General features: G+C 50.2%; 1 protein-coding gene across 6 annotated transcripts in view; it reads right to left on the bottom strand.

Annotated features, from left to right (window-relative positions):
* Window positions 1-883: 883 nt before the first annotated feature.
* LOC115196446 (arf-GAP with GTPase, ANK repeat and PH domain-containing protein 1) overlaps window positions 884-23,438 on the bottom strand; it is a 202,423-nt gene continuing 179,868 nt past the window's right edge. For all 6 annotated transcript variants that reach the window (XM_029757285.1, XM_029757283.1, XM_029757284.1 and 3 more), the window contains 2 exons: window positions 3,468-3,723; window positions 884-2,229 (listed from right to left, as the gene is read on the bottom strand). In XM_029757285.1, coding sequence (XP_029613145.1) covers window positions 2,020-2,229; window positions 3,468-3,723 — 466 coding nt within the window. In that variant the 3' untranslated portion in view covers window positions 884-2,019. The remainder of the gene's footprint in view (window positions 2,230-3,467; window positions 3,724-23,438) is intronic.

Genomic DNA, 23,438 nt, shown 5'->3' with positions numbered 1-23,438 from the left:
TTGGTTGGGGAGCAACAGACATGGCTATCCAATGACAGACAGAGGATGGAGGAAACGCATGCAGAGTACCTCAGAAGACCTGATGGGAGGCGGCCCAGAGTCTATCCTGACCAATGACATCATATATGATGTCAGTCAACTTGACAAGGGGAAAACTCAGAGGGGGCCCAAATTAGGAACTCTTCTCCAAATCAGAACAGTCTAATTCAATGAAGAAACAGTATCCATCAGATCATAAATATTCTACAAAAGCTGACAGCCCATCATGGATTGAACTGTCAGACAAACGTCTTCTTAGATTAAATTAAATAGATTGAACACTGATGAGCCCATCTAGTATAAATAGTGCTACATTTACACGGTGGATGCTGTTCCTGGATCAGTTGTAGATCAGTGTTAGTGAATGGGAGTATGGACCTGACAACTGATACCTGCACCAAGTAATCAACAGGAACATGAGAGTCCTGCCTATCCATTTCCTCCCATCCTCTGTCTATCACTAGGCAACAATACGTTATCATGATGTGTTTACAGCTGAAACAGCAGATACAGTGTATTTGATGACCTGATAAAAGGCAGAATAACATGCAGAAGGATAAAACATTTTCCCTTGGTCTCTGTGTGGGTTGAGTGGACCGACCATCTGATCCTGAAGAAGGTTGATGGTCTGATACTGAGCATCATGAGGCTTCCTATACATTCTGTAGGTGGACTGTTCTTCTGAATGGATGAAACGTAAATGTAAGAAGACTGTTGTTGAGGCGAGTGGAATTGTGGGGGCTTGGAGATCACGCAGAACTGACAGTCTCTGGTCCCTGAGCCTGGAAATACACGCTTTTTACACCTAGCAAGTGGCTTCTAATATATATGACAAACTCACCTCTCTGTGGAACTGATTCATTGGTCCAGCAGTTCACAATGAGATATACACAATTTGGACGTGATGAACAACCTTTTTCATTCAAAACAGAAAGTGTCAGACATGCTATCACACTTTCTGTTTTACTTCAAAGGAATATCAGATATTTAGGATTTGTTTCTCACTTTCTGAAAATGTTTATACAAGGAGATATTTTTGTATACATCCACAGGAAGAGAGAGATCACATAATTTACTGAAGAGAAGAGAGGGGAAACACTGATTATGTGGAGAACTAAAGAAGAACCAGAGTAGAAGTTGATCAGTGTTCTTTGTAGTTCTTTGTAGTTCTTTGTAGTTCTTTGTAGTTCTCATGCTGTAAGGTAGAGCTCCCATAACTTAAGCGAAAAGCAACCCCTCCTTCCCCAACATGCTACAGAGGCCCTCTTCAAACATCCAAAGTCTTTCCAAACCCGCAGGCCTCTGTTTCTATACAGCCGATATAGCAGTGATATAGTAGTGATATAGTAGTGATATAGTGTGTGTGGTCTGGGTTGAAGCTGGGAGCAGATTGCAGATCGGACTCAATAGAAGGTATATGAGAAGGGGGTGTCGCTGCTTTTCATGTGATTTTGGCCGCCTCCTCCCCATGTCCCATCATGCTTAGGGCCACATGCAGCCAGGTAGTTAGCAGTGGGGGAGGCCGGTGACCTGACTCCACCAGGAAGTAACGCCAAGCCACCTCCTGCCCCCATGCTTTTACAGGGGAGGGCCTTGTGAGGAAATTGACAATTGGACTGAAGCGCGGGGGGGGGGTCATCATGATGTGGGGCAGAGAGCCAAAAGGACAGAGGGCTTCATCAAGGCAACTACAACAGGAGTGCTAGTGTCTTCTGTGTGAGATTAGTGGCAGACTGGAGAGGTCAGAGGTCAACGAGGGCTCTAAGACAAGGAGTGCAGAAGTAGTGGTTCCCAAAAGAGTTCAGTCATTTTCTCCCAATTCAGACTCTCTCCAAGTCCCTCACTTCCAAAAATGTCACAGTTTGTTTTCAGTCAGGATTTTGAGTGTGTAATATGCATACAATGTCACAATGTGTGTTTAGCCTGTTAATATCCTGTGAGCCGCAGTACCCGGAGGCCTCCTGAAGGGGGCGGTAGTGTTTATATGAGTGCGGTGCTGCCCGTGCTGCTGCAGCTGTTGTTGCGGTTGGTGTTGCGTCGGGACAGGTTGGGCGTGGCCATAAGTGGGTAGCATTCATCAGGACAGCCGTACTGCAGCAGCGTGTCAACACACTCCTGGCTGCTGGCCTGCCGTGCGTACGCCAGCGCACTGTTACCATGGGCGTCCCTCGCCATCAGATCCACCCCGTACTGGAGAGAGAAGAGAGGGATGGGGAGAGGAGAGAGGGATGGGGAGAGGAGAGAGGGATGTGGAGAGGAGAGAGGGATAGGGGAGAGAGCAGAGAGGGATGGGGAGAGAGCAGAGAGGGATAGGGGAGAGAGGAGAGAGGGATGTGGAGAGGAGAGAGGGATGTGGAGAGGAGAGAAGGGGATGAGGGAGAGAGGGATGGGGGAGAGGGATGGGGGAGAGGAGAGAGGGAAAGACGGATGGGGGAGAGAGGGATGGGGGAGAGAGGAGAGAGGGATGGGGAGAGGGATGGGGAGAGAGGAGAGAGGGATGGGGGAGAGAGGGATGGGGGAGAGAGGGATGGGGGAGAGAGGGATGGGGGAGAGAGGAGAGAGGGATGGGGAGAGAGGAGAGCGGGATGGGGGAGAGAGGAGAGAGGGATGGGGGAGAGAGGAGAGAGGGATGGGGGAGAGAGGAGAGAGGGATGGGGGAGAGAGGAGAGAGGGATGGGGGAGAGAGGGATGGGGAGAGAGGGATAGGGAGAGAGGAGAGGGATGGGGAGAGGAGAGAGGGATGGGGGAGAGAGGAGAGAGGGATGGGGGAGAGAGGAGGATGAGGGAGAGAGGAGGATGAGGGAGAGAGGAGAGAGGGGGATGAGGAGAGAGGGGGATGAGGAGAGAGGGGGATGAGGGAGAGAGGGGGATGAGGAGAGAGGGGGATGAGGAGAGAGGAGGATGAGAGGAGGATGAGGGAGAGAGGAGGATGAGGGAGAGAGGAGGATGAGGGAGAGAGGAGGATGAGGGAGAGAGGAGGATGAGGGAGAGAGGAGGATGAGGAGAGAGGAGGATGAGGAGAGAGGAGGATGAGGAGAGAGGAGGATGAGAGAGAGAGGAGGATGAGGGAGAGAGGAGGATGAGGGAGAGAGGAGGATGAGGGAGAGAGGAGAGAGGGGGATGAGGAGAGAGGAGGATGAGGGAGAGAGGAGGATGAGGGAGAGAGGAGGATGAGGGAGAGAGGAGGATGAGGGAGAGAGGAGGATGAGGGAGAGAGGAGGATGAGGGAGAGAGGAGGATGAGGGAGAGAGGAGGATGAGGGGGAAAGGGGGATGAGGGAGAGAGGAGGATGAGGGGGAAAGGGGGATGAGGGAGAGAGGGAAAGATAGAGTAAGTGATTTGACATGGCAACATCTTGGTCTATAGACAACACTCAGGGTGAGGAACATGGACGTGTCAGATCCTGTTGGTATTGCCCTCTCTCTCACCCAGATGAGGAGCTGTGTGATGACCACGTTGCCCTTGCGGCACGCCAGGTGAAGGGCGGTTCGTCCGTCTCCCTCGCCACACGTCTCGTTGACTTGCTCCCGCGAGCCGTGAGCCAGGAGCAGGATGACGCAGCGCAGGTCCTCCTCGGCCGTGGCCCTCAGCAGCTGCTGGCCCAGGGATAGGTCCACCCCCGAGAGCGACGCCAGGAACAACCGCTGCTCGTACTTAGCCCGGATCCAACGCTCACGCTCCTCCCTGAGAGAGACATATACAGACTAGTGGTTAAGAGGAACGTTCAGGATCTTAACATCATGTTACAGGGATACCCGCTGACTGTTACAGGGATACCCGCTGACTGTTACAGGGACACCTGCTGACTGTTACAGGGATACCGGCTGACCGTTACAGGGATACCGGCTGACTGTTACAGGGATACCCGCTGACTGTTACAGGGACACCTGCTGACTGTTACAGGGATACCGGCTGACCGTTACAGGGATACCGGCTGACCGTTACAGGGATACCCGCTGACTGTTACAGGGATACCCGCTGACCGTTACAGGGATACCGGCTGACCGTTACAGGGATACCGGCTGACCGTTACAGGGACACCCGCTGACCGTTACAGGGACACCCGCTGACCGTTACAGGGACACCCGCTGACTGTTACAGGGACACCGGCTGACTGTTACAGGGACACCGGCTGACTGTTACAGGGACACCGGCTGACTGTTACAGGGACACCGGCTGACTGTTACAGGGATACCCGCTGACTGTTACAGGGACATCTGCTGACTGTTACAGGGACATCTGCTGACTGTTACAGGGACATCTGCGGACTGTTACAGGGATACCTGCTGACTGTTACAGGGATATCTGCTGACTGTTACAGGGATATCTGCTGACTGTTACAGGGATATCTGCTGACTGTTACAGGGATATCTGCTGACTGTTACAGGGATACCGGCTGACTGTTACAGGGATATCTGCTGACTGTTACAGGGATATCTGCTGACTGTTACAGGGATACCGGCTGACTGTTACAGGGATACCGGCTGACTGTTACAGGGATATTCGCTGACTGTTACAGGGATATCCGCTGACTGTTACAGGGATACCTGCTGACTGTTACAGGGATACCTGCTGACTGTTACAGGGATACCTGCTGACTGTTACAGGGATACCTGCTGACTGTTACAGGGATACCTGCTGACTGTTACAGGGATATCTACTGGGTATCTTTGGGAACCACAGGACCACTCTTAGCAAGAGCCTTGAGTTCAGATGGTAAAAAAGTGAATGGAAGAGTGGGTTAACTAGGACTGGGTTAACTAGGACTGGGTTAACTAGGACTGGGTTAACTAGGACTGGGTTAACTAGGACTGGGTTAACTAGGACTGGGTTAACTAGGACTGGGTTTACTAGCCTAATCTGTGAAGGAGAAAGACACCATGTTAACCCCATAGCCGAGAGAGTGACCAGGAGAGAGACCAGGAGAGAGACCAGGAGAGTGACCAGGAGAGAGACCAGGAGAGTGACCAGGAGAGAGACCAGGAGAGAGACCAGGAGAGAGACCAGGAGAGAGACCAGGAGAGAGACCGAGAGAGGGGAAGCGGGGCAGTGTGAGTACAGAGTGGTAACAGTTTCCAGCCACTCAATCTAATCCTGTGATGTGATAGCGCTAATCTCTCCCTAATCCCCGCCATGTAAACACAGCCTTTCAGCCCAATTGGGATTATCCATGCATCAATCCTCCTGTTAGAAAGGAGAGGAACCACAGTGGCCTGGGGGGAGGATAGAGGAGGGACAGGAGTGAGGATATAGAGCTGTCCTGTACCCCTAGAAACAACAGTCCCCCTCAGGGGGTCCTGGGTCCCCCACTAACCAGGATATGGTGAACACAGTATAGTGGAACCTCACTGCTGGCTCACTTCCTCTGTAATGACCTACCCTGGGTGGAGGGTTAGGCCTGAGAGAGAGCATTACATACACACACCAGGGGAGAGAGAGAGAGAGGGACTGAGAAAGACAGAGAGATGGATATACACTACCAGTCAAAGATTTAGACACATCTACTCATTCAAGGGTTTTTCTTTATTTTTACCATTTTCTACATTGTAGAATACTAGTCAAGACATCAAAACTATGAAAACAAAAAAGTGTTAAACAAAATCAAAATATATTTTATATTTCAGATTCTTCAAAGTAGCCACCCTTTGCCTTGATTACTTTGTACACTCTTGGCATTTTCTCAACCAGCTTCACCCGGAATGCTTGAAGGAGTCCCCACATATGCTGTGCACTTATTGGCTGCTTTTCCTTCACTCTGCGGTCCAACTCATCCCAAACCATCTCAATTGGGTTGAGGTCGGGTGATTGTGGAGCCCAGGTCATCTGATGCAGCACTCCATCACTCTCCTTCTTGGTCAAATAGCCCTTACACAGCCTGGAGGTGTGTTCTGGCTCATTGTCCTGTTGAAAAACAAATGACAGTCCCACTAAGCGTAAACCAGATGGGCTGGCATATCGCTGCAGAATGCTGTGGTAGCCATGCTGGTTAAGTGTGCCTTGAATTCTAAATAAATCACAGACAGTGTCACCAGCAAAGCACCCCCACACCACCTCCTCCATGCTTCATGGTGGGAACCACACACCTACTCTGCATCTCACAAAGACAAGGCGCTTGGAACGAAAAATCTCAAATTTGGACTCATCAGACCAAAAGGACAGATTTCCACCGGTCTAATATCCATTGTTCGTGTTTCTTGGCCCAAGCAAGTCTCTTCTTCTTATTGGTGTCCTTTAGTAGTGGTTTCTTTGCAGTAATTCAACCATGAAGGCCTGATTCACACAGTCTCCTCTGAACAGTTGATGTTGAGATGTGTCTGTTACTTGAACTCTGAAGCATTTATTTGGGCTGCAATTTCTGAGGCTGGTAACTCTAATGAACTTATCCTCTGCAGCAGAGGTAACTCTGGGTCTTCCTTTCCTGTGGTGGTCCTCATGAGAGCCAGTTTCATCATAGCGCTTGGTTTAAGCGACTGCACAACGTTCTTGAAGGCCCAGATTGACTGACCTTCATGTCTTAAAGTAATGATGGACTGTCATTTCTTTTTGCTTATTTGAGCTGTTCTTGCCATAATATGGACTTAGTCTTTTACCAAATAGGGTTATCTTCTGTATACCACCTCTACCTTGTCACAACACAACTGATTGGCTCAAAGGCACTGAGGAAAGAAATTCCACAAATTAACTTTTAACAAGGCATACCTGTTAATTGAAATGCATTCCAGGTGACTACCTCATGAAGCTGGTTGAGAGAATGCCAAGAGTGTGCAAAGCTGTCATCAAAGCAACAAAGGGTGTCTACTTTGAAGAATCTCAAATATAAAATATATTTTGATTTGTTTAACACTTTTTTGGTTTCTACATGATTCCATATGTGTTATTTCAAAGTTTTGATGTCTCCACTATTATTCTACAATGTAGAAAATGGTACAAATAAAGAAAAGCCCTTGAATAAGTAGGTGTGTCCAAACTTTTGACTGGTACTGTATGTAGAGTGTGAATCAAACCTTTCCATATCCCCTCCTATTGTTCGTGCACTGCTTTTCAACACCTTTTTTCAACAAAGCCAAAGCCAACCTAGTCCCCCACCAGAGGTTTCTGACCCACTGTCTGGGAACCACTTAGGACAGGTCATGAAATGCTGGCTTCTCAAGGCAACAGGACAGTCTATGGACTGCCTCTATGTTGACAGGTCTGTGGTGTAGGGATAACCAAGTTGCCTCGTCAGCCATAACAGAAGATGAGTGATGAGACCTTAAGGTGTCTCAGAGGGTTAACCTCAAACAGACCCATTGACGGAAATAATTACAAATTAGCTGCTTGTGGAGGGTCTCTCTCTCTCTCTCTGCAGGAGAAAGCGTTTTATCAGAGCGCGAGGGGGGCAGACGGACGGATGATAAGAATAGTCAATCAATAGCCCTGGGGATCGATGCCCTGCGACATCCTTCTTAATCAAAGCCTCGGCAACGGGATGACTGGGCTCCACCCCCGGCAACGATTTCCTTTTTCTTCAAACTACTGCAACCGTGGCTGAGCATCCACACACACACACACACACACACACACACACACACACACACACACACACACACACCTAGCTAATATCAAAATGTTAGAAATGAGTTTCTGGTTAAACTTGACTCAAAGTAGCTATAGGCCAGGAAGGAGGAAGTTCATTCACTAACTTCTGTGGATATACAGAAAGGATGGAGGGAGGGGGAGAGAGACAGAGAGAAGGAGGGGGGACAGACAGACAAATACAACTAGATGGAGAGTTTTAGAGGTGTGGGAACCCAGTAGAATCTCATTAACTCTCTCCCCAGAGAATAGACTCACTGGGTTGCGTTTGGTTATGTGTGTGTGTTTGAGGGGGTGTAACCTAGGTATGGGGGCCTGCCTTCCATATTACCCTCTCTGGTCGGGGGCTAGCCTAGCAGGACGGAATGTCCCTGGTCTTCCTGCCTGTCCCGGGGAGAGAGTGAGAAGGCTGGGCGGAGGTACACGGGCCAGAGCCCCAGGACAAAGCCCCAGGGAGGGGTGGGGCAGGGAGGGTCTCGGCAGGGGCCTGGGCCCTCGTCTCTCTGGGTGTGTGTGGAGGAAATACGGAGGCAGCACTTCACTGCTTCCTGGCACGCATGCCTTCCCCAGAGGACAGAGTTGCTATGGCTGGAGTCTAGGCCTTCCCCAGAGGACAGATTTTTTATGGGCTGGAGACTGGGTCTTCTCCAGGACAGAGTTGCTATGGGCTGGAGCCTGGGTCTTCTCCAGGACAGAGTTGCTATGGGCTGGAGCCTGGGTCTTCTCCAGGACAGAGTTGCTATGGGCTGGAGCCTGGGTCTTCTCCAGGACAGAGTTGCTATGGGCTGGAGCCTGGGTCTTCTCCAGGACAGAGTTGCTATGGGCTGGAGCCTGGGTCTTCTCCAGGACAGAGTTGCTATGGGCTGGAGCCTGGGTCTTCTCCAGGACAGAGTTGCTATGGGCTGGAGCCTGGGTCTTCTCCAGGACAGAGTTGCTATGGGCTGGAGCCTGGGTCTTCTCCAGGACTGAGTTGCTATGGGCTGGAGCCTGGGTCTTCTCCAGGACTGAGCTGCTATGCGCTGGAGCCTGGGTCTTCTCCAGAACAGAGTTGCTATGGGCTGGAGCCTGGGTCTTCTCCAGGACAGAGTTGCTATGGGCTGGAGCCTGGGTCTTCTCCAGGACAGAGTTGCTATGGGCTGGAGCCTGGGTCTTCTCCAGGACAGAGCTGCTATGGGCTGGAGCCTGGGTCTTCTCCAGGACAGAGTTGCTATGGGCTGGAGCCTGGGTCTTCTCCAGGACAGATTTTATGGGCTGGAGCCTGGGTCTCCTCCAGGACAGATTTTATGGGCTGGAGCCTGGGTCTTCTCCAGGACAGAGTTGCTATGGGCTGGAGCTTGGGGCCCGGAGGCAGAGACAAGGGCCCAGATACACACACAGGAGGTGGTCAGGCGCCATGTTGGACACAATGTGAACGGACACACTCAGGGTGCGTTGGTGACAGCACAGCATTGTAAAGGAGAAGATGAACTGTCCATATTCACACACGATCACAGGACAGGATGGATGTCCACCCCTCCTACAACGGCCTCCACAACACGTGACACAACACCCCCCACTGACTTAGGTAATGAAACACAATAACACTAAAGTGTTGTTTCCAACACTGCTGGTAAACCCTACTGACAAGCACATGACATCATCTCCTCCCTGAATGAGAAGATACACTACGAAGAATAAATCCATTATTAAGTGTTGTGACTTTCCAACTCACATTTGGTGTTCATCTTGAAGGGCATTAAGGGTTAGCATGCTACCATTATCCTCCGGTTAGAGTATTGAGAGCAGTTTGGAAACTAGAAAGGCTAATTGGACTAATTAGCTACTCAGAAAGGCTTTCTGACAATAGCTGGGGAGGGCGGTGTGTGTGCCTGAGGGTTCTCTCTCCCTCCCTCCGTGTGTCTAAGAGAGGTACCTGTCTGACTGGAGCTCACTGTTCCACCATGTTTGTCTCACTTATCACATTGGATTAGGGGATCGGCAGTAGCACCACGGAGCACTATGGAGATAATTAAGCATAGGTCCTGCTCAGACAGACTGACAGGGACACACACACTCCCCACAACCCCTATTCTCTCTCACCACCTACAGCAAATGCTTAAAAAGGGAACAGGAAGGGGGGAGTGTGTGTGTAAATAATAATCCCAGGCGGCAGATTTCCGAGCCAGTCTAATTAAACACTACAGGTCATGCCAGCGAGGGCTCCAACATGTCCGAACGCAATGAGCCTTTCACAAGAAATGCCCCCTGACCACAACACACACTCCAACGTTTCCCATTAGTGCAGTCATGTGAGATGACAGTAACACATTATTATCATGATAATGACTTAGGTAAATACATTCCACCCTGAGAGAGAGGACCATACATGTATAACCTTGTTTGCTCTCTGTACTGTAGGTTGAGAAACAGTGGTGAATGGTAAATACATGGCGGTGTGTGTTAGTGTGTGTTACAAGCCTCAGTTAAACCCATGACAAACCCCTTGGTTAATATAACAGCGGGCTGGTTTGACTGACAGCTTCATTAGCCTGTGTTAGGTTGTTAGCGGGACTGTTTACTTCCGCCGCCGCAGCGCAGGAGAGGAGCGACAGTGGGGTTCTATCGCCGTTGGAAACAGTGGGGTGAGGAATGTGCTGGTTTGGGGTTACCCGGGGATAAACAGGGGGGCTGGTGTCAGTCTCTGACTCTCATCTGGGGCCAACTGGAGACAGGAGCTGAAGAATAGATATGTCATTTCCTGCCTATTTTATGTGCATGAGTCTGTGTTTGTATTATTCCTGTGTGTGTGTGTGTGTGTGTGTGTGTGCACTGGTTCTCCTTGGCCAGTCTCTTTGTTGCAGTGTGTTTACACACAGGCCCAGTAGTTTCCTGTCTCGCCCAGACCCCCAGGCAGAGCCTCGTCTGATTGGTCAACTCTGACAGCCGTCCACTCCACTGGGCCGTCCGACCGTGACTGGTCACCAGCTGCTCTCCACTGCCACTACGACCAGGGGGAGGGAGGGGGTCTACGACCCCAACATAGACCCTGGATACAAGACTCACAGTCCCACATCCTTATAAATCAGAAAAATATTCATTATCTACCATTACGGTATTATCAAATGATCATTTATATTTGATGGCTATTGTTGCCTATTAAAGTGATTCAATTATTTTGACACGCAGTGATTCATTAAGTGACAAAATAGTGTGTCGTTGTTTTCCACCTAAAATGAAGTTGACCTTATTACCAATGTCCAAAATTACCAGCATTATCATAACTGTCATCACCAGCATCATGATCATTTCCAGCATCATTACCATAAAGAGCTGTTATTCGATGCCCTCCAACAACATCATTCCTCAACATTATCATCTTTATCGCTTAACAAAGAGAGAAGACATCCTTGTTAACATACAAAATAACATCCATATCATATTCCCATTCTAACAGCGTGGTGCTGGGTCTGATCTGCACTGAGACGTGTGGACCTCAGGAATACCACAACCATTCTAACAGTGTGGTGCTGGGTCTGATCTGCACTGAGACGTGTGGACCTCAGGAATACCACAACCATTCTAACAGCGTGGTGCTGGGTCTGATCTGCACTGAGACGTGTGGACCTCAGGAATACCACAACCATTCTAACAGCGTGGTGCTGGGTCTGATCTGCACTGAGACGTGTGGACCTCAGGCATACCACAACCATTCTAACAGCATGGTGCTGGGTCTGATCTGCACTGAGACGTGTGGACCTCAGGAATACCACAACCATTCTAACAGCGTGGTGTTGGGTCTGATCTGCACTGAGACGTGTGGACCTCAGGAATACCACAACCATTCTAACAGCGTGGTGTTGGGTCTGATCTGCACTGAGACGTGTGGACCTCAGGAATACCACAACCATTCTAGCAGCGTGGTGCTGGGTCTGATCTGCACTGAGACGTGTGGACCTCAGGAATACCACAACCATTCTAGCAGCGTGGTGCTGGGTCTGATCTGCACTGAGACGTGTGGACCTCAGGAATACCACAACCATTCTAACAGCGTGGTGCTGGGTCTGATCTGCACTGAGACGTGTGGACCTCAGGAATACCACAACCATTCTAGCAGCGTGGTGCTGGGTCTGATCTGCACTGAGACGTGTGGACCTCAGGAATACCACAACCATTCTAACAGCGTGGTGCTGGGTCTGATCTGCACTGAGACGTGTGGACCTCAGGAATACCACAACCATTCTAACAGCGTGGTGCTGGGTCTGATCTGCACTGAGACGTGTGGACCTCAGGAATACCACAACCATTCTAGCAGCGTGGTGCTGGGTCTGATCTGCACTGAGACGTGTGGACCTCAGGAATACCACAACCATTCTAACAGCGTGGTGCTGGGTCTGATCTGCACTGAGACGTGTGGACCTCAGGAATACCACAACCATTCTAACAGCGTGGTGCTGGGTCTGATCTGCACTGAGACGTGTGGACCTCAGGAATACCACAACCATTCTAGCAGCGTGGTGCTGGGTCTGATCTGCACTGAGACGTGTGGACCTCAGGAATACCACAACCATTCTAACAGCGTGGTGCTGGGTCTGATCTGCACTGAGACGTGTGGACCTCAGGAATACCACAACCATTCTAACAGCGTGGTGCTGGGTCTGATCTGCACTGAGACGTGTGGACCTCAGGAATACCACAACCATTCTAACAGCGTGGTGCTGGGTCTGATCTGCACTGAGACGTGTGGACCTCAGGAATACCACAACCATTCTAGCAGCGTGGTGCTGGGTCTGATCTGCACTGAGACGTGTGGACCTCAGGAATACCACAACCATTCTAGCAGCGTGGTGCTGGGTCTGATCTGCACTGAGACGTGTGGACCTCAGGAATACCACAACCATTCTAGCAGCGTGGTGCTGGGTCTGATCTGCACTGAGACGTGTGGACCTCAGGAATACCACAACCATTCATTACAGAATGGAACAGTGGCAGAGAAGTGAGAGGAACCAGGTTGGACTGAAGTCGTCAGTCAGTGACACACACACACACACACACACACACACACACACACACACACACACACACACACACACACACACACACACACACAGCGTCGTCAGTCAGTCAGTGAGTGAGCAGAGTGGCCCTCTCCTTTGGCCTAATTAGCCCTCTCTAATTCAGCTCGTTAGGACTCGTTACAACTCGTTAGGGTTCCACTGACTCCCAGGTAATGAGGTCTGACAGGAGGAATCTGTCACCTGGACAGCTCCCCCAGTACAACCTGAGGAGACTAAGACCAGGGTGAGATCACCAGACCATACACACAGGCTCCCATACAGAGAGGAGAGAGGTAGTCACTAGAGGGAACAACACATACAGAGATGTAGTCACTAGAGGGAACAACACACACAGAGAGGGAAGAGGGAACAACACATACAGAGATGTAGTCACTAGAGGGAACAACACACACAGAGATGTAGTCACTAGAGGGAACAACACACACAGAGAGGGAAGAGGGAACAACACATACAGAGAGGTAGTCACTAGAGGGAACAACACATACAGAGATGTAGTCACTAGAGGGAACAACACACACAGAGAGGTAGTCACTGAGGGAACAACACATACAGAGAGGTAGTCACTAGAGGGAACAACACATACAGAGATGTAGTCACTAGAGGGAACAACACATACAGAGATGTAGTCACTAGAGGGAACAACACATACAGAGAGGTAGTCACTAGAGGGAACAACACATACAGAGATGTAGTCACTAGAGGGAACAACACATACAGAGAGGTAGTCACTAGAGGGAACAACACATACAGAGAGGTAGTCACTAGAGGGAACAACACATACAGAGATGTAGTCACTAGAGGGAACAACACATACAGAGATGTAGTCACTAGAGGGAACAACACACACAGAGATGTAGTCACTAGAGGGAACAACACATACAGAGATGTAGTCACTAGAGGGAACAACACACACAGAGATGTAGTCACTAGAGGGAACAACACATACAGAGAGGTAGTCACTAGAGGGAACAACACATACAGAGATGTAGTCACTAGAGGGAACAACACACACAGAGAGGGAAGAGGGAACAACACATACAGAGAGGTAGTCACTAGAGGGAACAACACACACAGAGATGTAGTCACTAGAGGGAACAACACACACAGAGAGGGAAGAGGGAACAACACATACAGAGAGGTAGTCACTAGAGGGAACAACACACACAGAGAGGGAAGAGGGAACAACACACACAGAGATGTAGTCACTAGAGGGAACAACACACACAGAGAGGGAAGAGGGAACAACACATACAGAGAGGTAGTCACTAGAGGGAACAACACACACAGAGAGGGAAGAGGGAACAACACATACAGAGAGGGAAGAGGGAACAACACATACTGAGAGGTAGTCACTAGAGGGAACAACACATACAGAGAGGTAGTCACTAGAGGGAACAACACATACAGAGAGGGAAGAGGGAACAACACATACTGAGAGGTAGTCACTAGAGGGAACAACACATACAGAGAGGTAGTCACTAGAGGGAACAACACACACAGAGAGGGAAGAGGGAACAACACATACTGAGAGGTAGTCACTAGAGGGAACAACACATACAGAGAGGGAAGAGGGAACAAGGTACACAGAGAGGGAAGAGGGAACAACACATACAGAGAGGGAAGAGGGAACAACACATACAGAGAGGGAAGAGGGAACAACACATACAGAGAGGGAAGAGGGAACAACACATACAGAGAGGGAAGAGGGAACAACACACACAGAGAGGGAAGAGGGAACAACACATACAGAGAGGGAAGAGGGAACAACACATACAGAGAGGGAAGAGGGAACAACACATACAGAGAGGGAAGAGGGAACAAGGTACACAGAGAGGGAAGAGGGAACAAGGTACACATGGTACCACAGAAAGAAGAGGCAGACAGACAGAACAGCTGTAAAATAGAGAGCAGATAGATACTATTGTCTTACAAGGTAAAAATACCCTAGACCCCCCCCCAAAACAAGGGGTCTGAAATCAAGTCCACTTTGGTCGTTAGCTGCCCTTGGATAGTCACAGATAATTAAGCTCAGCGCTTTTTATGATGAGCAGATTAGTGTCTCTGTTACTGGGCCTTTGCCTGGCCTGATACTGCTCCCTGATTGGCTGGCTGGGAGGAAATGGGCAAAGCTGATGGGAAGTGCCCTCAGCTGGATCACAATGCTCCAGTAGTGGCATGAAGAGCAGAGAGAGAAGAAAGGAGGGAGGTAGGGGAGAAGGGGAGAGAGAGAGGGGAGGAGATCGAGAGAGGGAGGAAAGGAGAGAGAGGGGGGGGAGGGAGGGAGGAAGGGAGGGGGAGAGGGGGAAGGAGAGAGAGAGGGAGGTGAAGGTAGAGAGAGACAGAGCACGCTCCAGTAGTGGCATACAGAGCAGATAAGAGGGGAAAGGTCAAGAGGGAGAGAAGGGAGAAAGGGAGGAAGGGAGAGAGAGAGGTAGGGGGAAGGAGAGAGAGAGGTAAGGGAAAGGGGAGAGAGAAAGGGGGACAGTGTCTGGCTGAGCACAAACCTGGCTGCCTACCTACCTTGTGACCCGACCAGGAAGTCCTGAGAGAGTCCAGACCCATTGACATTTCTGTTCATATTAGCCCCGATGCAGATGAGTGGGATTAGAAGGTGTTTTAACGGACATTTTTACCCCTTTTCTGAAGCTTCTCACAGGGGACCTGGCTGAAACAGAACAGTTTCACAGCTCCAATGGTGCATATCGTCACCCTCCCAGAAACAGTCACATCATAACGGCTCAGATTCAAGTGTTTTCAATCACAGAGGATCTTTTTATTTCCAAGTATTAATATTTCTCAACTAAGTTAAGGACAGCACATAGGCCTGCTGTATGTAGACATCACTCTTTATGGGACAATCAAATGAAAGAAATGGATAGATACATCACAGAAACAGATAAATACAGCCTGTCTAGGTTTCAGACATAATTAACTTGATCTCATTTCCAAACGATCAAACAGTGGGATTATTCTATTAAATTGGGAGTAAATAAGGCATTTCTTCTCAATTAGCCCCTGCTAGATCTGTTATGGTCTGTTTAAAATGTTTACCAGCCAAGGTCTGTACTAACAGTGAACCAATTCAGTCTGAACACATTACCAAGACAACAAGGAGAACTCGCTTTTCATGAGCAATCTGCGGACAAATACGGCAATTACAGAAAGGGCTAGCTACCTACCACTTCACTTATTATCCATATACAGACCAATCTGTGCTTCAGGAATGGGAATATGAGAGAGAGATAATACAGAGACAGAGGGAGAGAGAGAGGGAGGGAGAGAGAGAGACAGAGAGAGGGAGGGAGAGAGACAGAGAGGGAGAGAGAGGGCGAGAGAGACGGAGAGAGAGGGAGGGAGAGAGAGAGACAGAGGGGGAGAGACAGAGACACAGACAGAGGGCGAGAGAGAGGGAGAGAGAGGGACAGAGGGGGAGAGACAGAGACACAGACAGAGGGCGAGAGAGACGGAGAGAGAGGGAGGGAGAGAGACAGAGGGGGAGAGACAGAGACACAGACAGAGGGCGAGAGAGACGGAGAGAGAGGGAGGGAGAGAGACAGAGAGACAGACAGAGGGAGAGAGAGAGGGGGAGAGAGACGGAGAGAGAGGGAGGGAGAGAGACAGAGACACAGACAGAGGGCGAGAGAGACGGAGGGAGAGAGACAGAGAGGGAGAGAGACAGAGGGGGAGAGAGGGAGGGAGAGAGAGAGAGAGGGGGAGAGACAGAGACACAGACAGAGGGCGAGAGAGACGGAGAGAGAGGGAGGGAGAGAGAGAGACAGAGGGAGAGAGACAGAGACACAGAGGGCGAGAGAGACGGAGAGAGAGGGAGGGAGAGAGACAGCGACACAGACAGAGGGCGAGAGAGACGGAGAGAGAGGGAGGGAGAGACAGAGGGAGAGAGACAGACACAGACAGAGGGCGAGAGAGACGGAGGGAGAGAGACAGAGAGGGAGAGAGACAGAGACACAGACAGAGGGCGAGAGAGACGGAGAGAGAGGGAGGGAGAGAGAGAGACAGACAGAGGGAGAGAGAGAGACAGAGGGAGAGAGACAGACAGAGGGAGAGAGACAGAGGGAGAGAGACAGACAGAGGGAGAGAGAGGGAGACTCTCACAGCCAGACACACATTATTATGCATTTCTTCATTATTAAATTGGGGGATGAAACCCTAGATGAGGTCATCTCGTTGACCACATCATCTGATGATAAATAATAGACCCTTAGTCTGCCCTTATTAGCATCCCTCCTCACGACGACTGCATCCAGCCTGGGATGAATGGCTCTCTGATTGGCTCGTCAGCCAGTTTAATGTCAATAGTAAATTGGAAGCCTTGTTAACCTAGTTGGGGACAGGATTACGGGGAGAGATAGTAAGCAGCCAGTCATGTAAAAATGAATGTCAGGGTCTAATGTGTGTGTGTGACAGAGAGATTTTTTAAATGCAGGGCATCACAGGGAATGTCTGGCTCCTATCAGAGGGATAAAGATGGCTGTGGGATGGAGGGAAAGACCTCACCAAGAGGGAAGGACCAGCTAGTTACCTAACAGATTAAACAGACCTCACCAAGAGGGAAGGACCAGCTAGTTACCTAACAGATTAAACAGACCTCACCAAGAGGGAAGGACCAGCTAGTTACCTAACAGATTAAACAGACCTCACCAAGAGGGAAGGACCAGCTAGTTACCTAACAGATTAAACAGACCTCACCAAGAGGGAAGGACCAGCTAGTTACCTAACAGATTAAACAGACCTCATCAAGAGGGAAGGACCAGCTAGTTAACTAACAGATTAAACAGACCTCACCAAGAGGGAAGGACCAGCTAGTTACCTAACAGATTAAACAGACCTCACCAAGAGGGAAGGACCAGCTAGTTACCTAACAGATTAAACAGACCTCACCAAGAGGGAAGGACCAGCTAGTTAACTAACAGATTAAACAGACCTCACCAAGAGGGAAGGACCAGCTAGTTACCTAACAGATTAAACAGACCTCACCAAGAGGGAAGGACCAGCTAGTTAACTAACAGATTAAACAGACCTCACCAAGAGGGAAGGAATAGCTAGTTAACTAACAGATTAAACAGACCTCACCAAGAGGGAAGGACCAGCTAGTTACCTAACAGATTAAACAGACCTCACCAAGAGGGAAGGACCAGCTAGTTACCTAACAGATTAAACAGACCTCACCAAGAGGGAAGGACCAGCTAGTTACCTAACAGATTAAACAGACCTCACCAAGAGGGAAGGACCAGCTAGTTACCTAACAGATTAAACAGACCTCACCAAGAGGGAAGGACCAGCTAGTTAACTAACAGATTAAACAGACCTCACCAAGAGGGAAGGACCAGCTAGTTACCTAACAGATTAAACAGACCTCACCAAGAGGGAAGGACCAGCTAGTTAACTAACAGATTAAACAGACCTCACCAGCTAGTTAACTAACAGATTAAACAGACCTCACCAAGAGGGAAGGACCAGCTAGTTAACTAACAGATTAAACAGACCTCACCAAGACCCATGCCATCTACAGCTCTTCGTCTGGGACAGCACTCACAGGCAGCACACACAAAAGCTGACGCACACACACTCTAGTGTGCACACACACATCCAAGCAAACGCACACAGACACCGAGGAGAGCCCCAGCACACCTCTACCCTGGGGGATAATTATCCTGTGTGGGCCCCTGTCCCCTCTGGTCCCTGGGGCCCAATCCCACCGCTTTCTGGAGGGTGGGCCTCACCCCCCCACACCTGCACCCCGGTCCAGATTAAAAGCCCTGTCTGGTCTAATTTGAAATCTGTTACCACTGCCCTTTCTTAGGGGAACAAGACTAATCTATTCCCATAAAGGCTTATCTCTGTTCTCTCTCCCCTCCGTGAGACACGCTGGGCCTTCTGTTGAATTATTACTAGCTGGACATTTGTCATGAGGCACGCTGATGTTAAGTGTGTCGTAGGGCTGGGCGCTGAGGGGCTGGGCGCTGAGGAGCTGGTCGTGTGTCTGTGGAATGATGGCGTGCCTGGGATGGCTGGCTGTTTTTCTCTCGTTCCCTCCATCCTTCAGCTGTCTAATTAAGGTGAGGCCTCCTAGCATCCACTCCCCCACTTCCCATTATTGTCAACCACCAATTACTCCCCCCTCCCCGCCCACATCACAAAGCTAGGTGACCAGTCAGTCTATCCAACACTTCAATCCTTTCAGTTACCCTCTCCAGTCCAACTGTAGACTGAAACAAACACATTGACCCCAACAGTCAGAGGGTGAAACTATCAAAGGTCAACTGTAGACTGAAACAAACACATTGACCCCAACAGTCAGAGGGTGAAACTATCAAAGGTCAACTGCGAGCAGGAGGATGGGACATGCAAAGGCGTGTTGATGCGCTGGTCAAGACGATCAGCCGCCATGACAGGCTGCCAAACGTCAGCGTGGCACAAGCGTGTGTGTTCGCGTGACGGCGACATGGCCGCCAAAGGAACGCCACGATCCCACTAAGTCACCGGCAGGCTGGATTAGAGGAGCTGTCACTCCTGCTGGCTCAGGCCTGCTAATGCCTCCCGTCAAACAGGCAGCTAACGGCCCTCCAGACCCACGGCCCTGGTCTCTGGGCCCTGGCCTCTGGGCCCTGGCCTCTGGGCCCTGGCCTCTGGTGTGGTGTCCATGGCAGCCATCACATCATTAACACAATGAGAGAGTTGCTTGATGATAATAATGAGTTAGTGGTGCCAGGCCTACAGGGTACTACTGTCGTAGGCCTTGTTCCCAGTTTCAGCAGCCCTTTACCCGGCCCTCAGCACTGAAACACTGGCCATCAGATGGTTCCCCGGGCCAGACCGAACACAGCCTACCAGGAGCTGTAGCCATCAGAGGTGATGATGGTTAACTGCAGGCAGCGAGAGGTTGAAGTGAACGTTTAGAGAAGGTTGATATTTTTGGTGTTTTGTGGGGGCCTTTTGCCACATTGTGTCCAGGGAACTATAGGGGACAGCAGCCTATGGCTACAGCAGAGTAGTGCTGGCTGGCACCCTGGAGTCAGGCACCCTGGAGTCAGGCACCCTGGAGTCAGACACCCTGGAGTCAGACACCCTGGAGTCAGACACCCTGGAGTCAGACACCCTGGAGTCAGACACACTGCACTGGGTTCACCATCACTTTCATCTCTTCTGACTATTCTGGCAGCCTTCTCAAAACACTCCCTTATTTCACTATTTACAACATACACTATAGCATCTCTCCAGTCCCTGCATTTGACAAGTACATCATGGACAGAGAGTCCTGGCCCCAGTGACCGACAGAGAGAGAGAGACCGAGAGAGAGAGACAGGGTCAGGCAGAGACAGGGTCAGGCAGAGACAGGGTCAGGCAGACAGGGTCAGGCAGACAGGGTCAGGCAGACAGGGTCAGGCAGACAGGGTCAGGCAGACAGGGTCAGGCAGACAGAGTCAGGCAGACAGAGTCAGGCAGACAGAGTCAGGCAGACAGAGTCAGGCAGACAGAGTCAGGCAGACAGAGTCAGGCAGACAGAGACAGGCAGATAGAGACAGGCAGACAGAGACAGGCAGACAGAGACAGGCAGACAGAGACAGGCAGACAGAGACAGGCAGACAGAGAAGCTTGGAGAGGGAGGAGGGCTGAGTAAAGCTCATTGGTCTGAAGAGAGAGAGCAGGACAACAGCAGGGGAGGCCTATCATGTCACATATCAGATCTGTATGGAGGCTACAGCGAGCGGCGCTAAGCTACGTGTGATCTCTCCAAAGATGGTTCCTCCTTCCGCTCCAAACGGGACAGAGCAGAGAGAAGAGGAGGAAGAATGGATGTTTAATACTGCCATGCTAATGCCCTGCTTCTTCCTCCCTCTCTTTCTATCTCTCCCTCCAACCCTCCCTCTCTTTCTATCTCTCCCTCCAACCCTCCCTCTCTTTCTCTTTCTCCCTCCAACCCTCCCTCTCTCACTCTCCATGCCTCCTTCATCCCTCAAACAGGACCTAACACTAATGCCCCCATCTCTCCCTCCCTTGCCTCCCCCTCCCCCAAACAGAACAGGACCTAACACTAATGCCCCCATCTCTCCCTCCCTTGCCTCCCCCTCCCCCAAACAGAACAGGACCTAACACTAATGCCCCCATCTCTCCCTCCCTTGCCTCCCCCTCCCCCAAACAGAACAGGACCTAACACTAATGCCCCCATCTCTCCCTCCCTTGCCTCCCCCTCCCCCAAACAGAACAGGACCTAACACTAATGCCCCCATCTCTCCCTCCCTTGCCTCGCCCTCCCCCAAACAGAACAGGACCTAACACTAATGCCCCCATCTCTCCCTCCCTTGCCTCCCCCTCCCCCAAACAGAACAGGACCTAATTGGAAGGCGAGAGAAAGGGAGAGGGACCAGACCATGACAGGCGAGAGGTCAGTGTAATTGCTGCTGGCCATATTTAACATTAAGATAATCAGTCCATTAATTACCCTCTGGATCATTAAATCAGTCACTTGCTAAATGACATTTCTGCATCTATTACTCAGTGGAGAGACTACAAGGCCAGGGAGAGACCACGAGGCCCGGGAGAGACCACGAGGCCCGGGAGAGACTACGAGGCCAGGGAGAGACTACGAGGCCCGGGAGAGACCACTAGGCCCGGGAGACCCGGGAGAGACCACGAGGCCCTGGAGAGACCACGAGGCCCGGGAGAGACCACGAGGCCCGGGAGAGACCACGAGGCCTGGGAGAGACCACGAGGCCAGGGAGAGACTACGAGGCCAGGGAGAGACTACGAGGCCAGGGAGAGACTATCCAGATGGATTCAGATTCAGCCACCAGCCAAAGCCTGGACACAGTGCTACTGGCCTTCTATACCGAGCTAGTATCTACTGAACTTCCCTCCACATCTACCATACAAGGCTTTTACTGATACCAGTTAGCTATAGAAATATGAGCAACATATTGTAGAACCCTCAGGATCCCCCTTTTTAGGCAATAAAAATGAAATGCATACAATCCAACATGAGATAGATACTTTAATCCAACAAGCTCAGATCTCTGTCTTCGTGTGGTGGTTCATGTAGTGAAGATTTGAGGGATAACCAGGTTAATTTAACATGTATGAAGTATTAGTATACACATATCAAGTACATAATCAACTCATCCTACAATGTGACTTATCTCATAAACATCCCAGAGACAGGCCTGTACACATCCTGTCACAGACCATGGACACTCAGCACTCCATTAAGCTGCAGGAACACCTTGCTGCATGTGAGCTGCATTGGTGTACAGTAGGGGGACGTAGTGAACACTGAACAGCCACTTAAGGAATGGCTGAGTAAGTACTATCCTATCGATAGGCAGCGACGACGGGAGACAAATGTCTGGCGAGCTCTGCCACGCCGAGCCAAGCGTCCCGGGTTAACTGAGATAATATTGACCCCTTCTGTAATCTGTTCCCCTGCTCGCGCCACCCGACGGGGATACATGCCTCCCAAATACACAAATAAATAGGTGCATGAATAACAATACATGCATTAGCCGACTGACGGAAGGGGAGAGAGAGGGAGACGTGTGTGTGTGTGTGTGTAAAAGGGAAACTGGTGGATCCATAGCTAGAGATGTTTGGTGTAGGGGCCAGTAATTAAAAGGTGCTTGTGGTGAGTAATGAGAACAGGAGGAAAATGGGAAGTCGATATTTATGCAGCCAGCAGTCAGCTCTAATTTGTTATGATGGCTGGTGGTGGAACATGGGCCTGGCTGCCAATAATTGTGTGTGTGTGTGTGTGTGTGTGTGTGTGTGATAATTACACCGCCCAGCAGACGTTAGTGCAGAGGGGCTGGGGCCAGTGAGAGTGCAAGCCACATACATTAACACTGTTACCATGTTAAACATCACTGATTACTCCGTACTCACCTCCCCCTCTCTCTAATTGCTAACTCTTGCCTACTGTCCACCTCTGCTGCCAATATCATTACAATGTCCCTGTCACTGTCACCGCTGCTGGCCTCAGTTTCCATCACTACTACTGTCCCCATCCATATTCCTCAGTATTGCAGTCCTGAACAAACAGATGGCTGTTTACACCAGTTTGGAGATTAGTTTGAAACAACCCAACAATGTTTTATATTTTTTATACCTTTATTTAACTAGGCAGGTCAGTTAGGAACAAATTCTTATTAACAATGACAGCTTACCGGGGAACAGTGGGTTAACTGCCTTGTTCAGGGGCAGAACGACAGATATTTACCTTGTCAGCTTGGGGATTTGATCTAGCAACCTTTCAGTTACTGGCCCAACACTCTAACCACTAGGCTACCTGCTGGTTACTGGTCCAACGCTCTAACCACTAGGCTACCTGCTGGTTACTAGTCCAACGCTCTAACCACTAGACTACCTGCTGGTTACTAGTCCAACGCTCTAACCACTAGGCTACCTGCTGGTTACTAGTCCAACGCTCTGATTACTAGTCCAACGCTCTAACCACTAGGCTACCTGCTGGTTACTGGTCCAACGCTCTAACCACTAGGCTACCTGCTGGTTACTAGTCCAACGCTCTAACCACTAGGCTACCTGCTGGTTACTGGTCCAACGCTCTAACCACTAGGCTACCTGCTGGTTACTAGTCCAACGCTCTAACCACTAGGCTACCTGCTGGTTACTAGTCCAACGCTCTAACCACTAGGCTACCTGCTGGTTACTAGTCCAACGCTCTAACCACTAGGCTACCTGCTGGTTACTAGTCCAACGCTCTAACCACTAGGCTACCTACCGCCCCAATAATGCAAAACA

Source organism: Salmo trutta, chromosome 6 (assembly GCF_901001165.1).
Source record: "Salmo trutta chromosome 6, fSalTru1.1, whole genome shotgun sequence".
Classification (NCBI taxonomy): Eukaryota; Metazoa; Chordata; class Actinopteri; order Salmoniformes; family Salmonidae; genus Salmo; species Salmo trutta.
The sequence above is the reverse complement of the archived record's forward strand: the minus strand, read 5'-3'. Positions and strand labels throughout refer to the sequence as shown.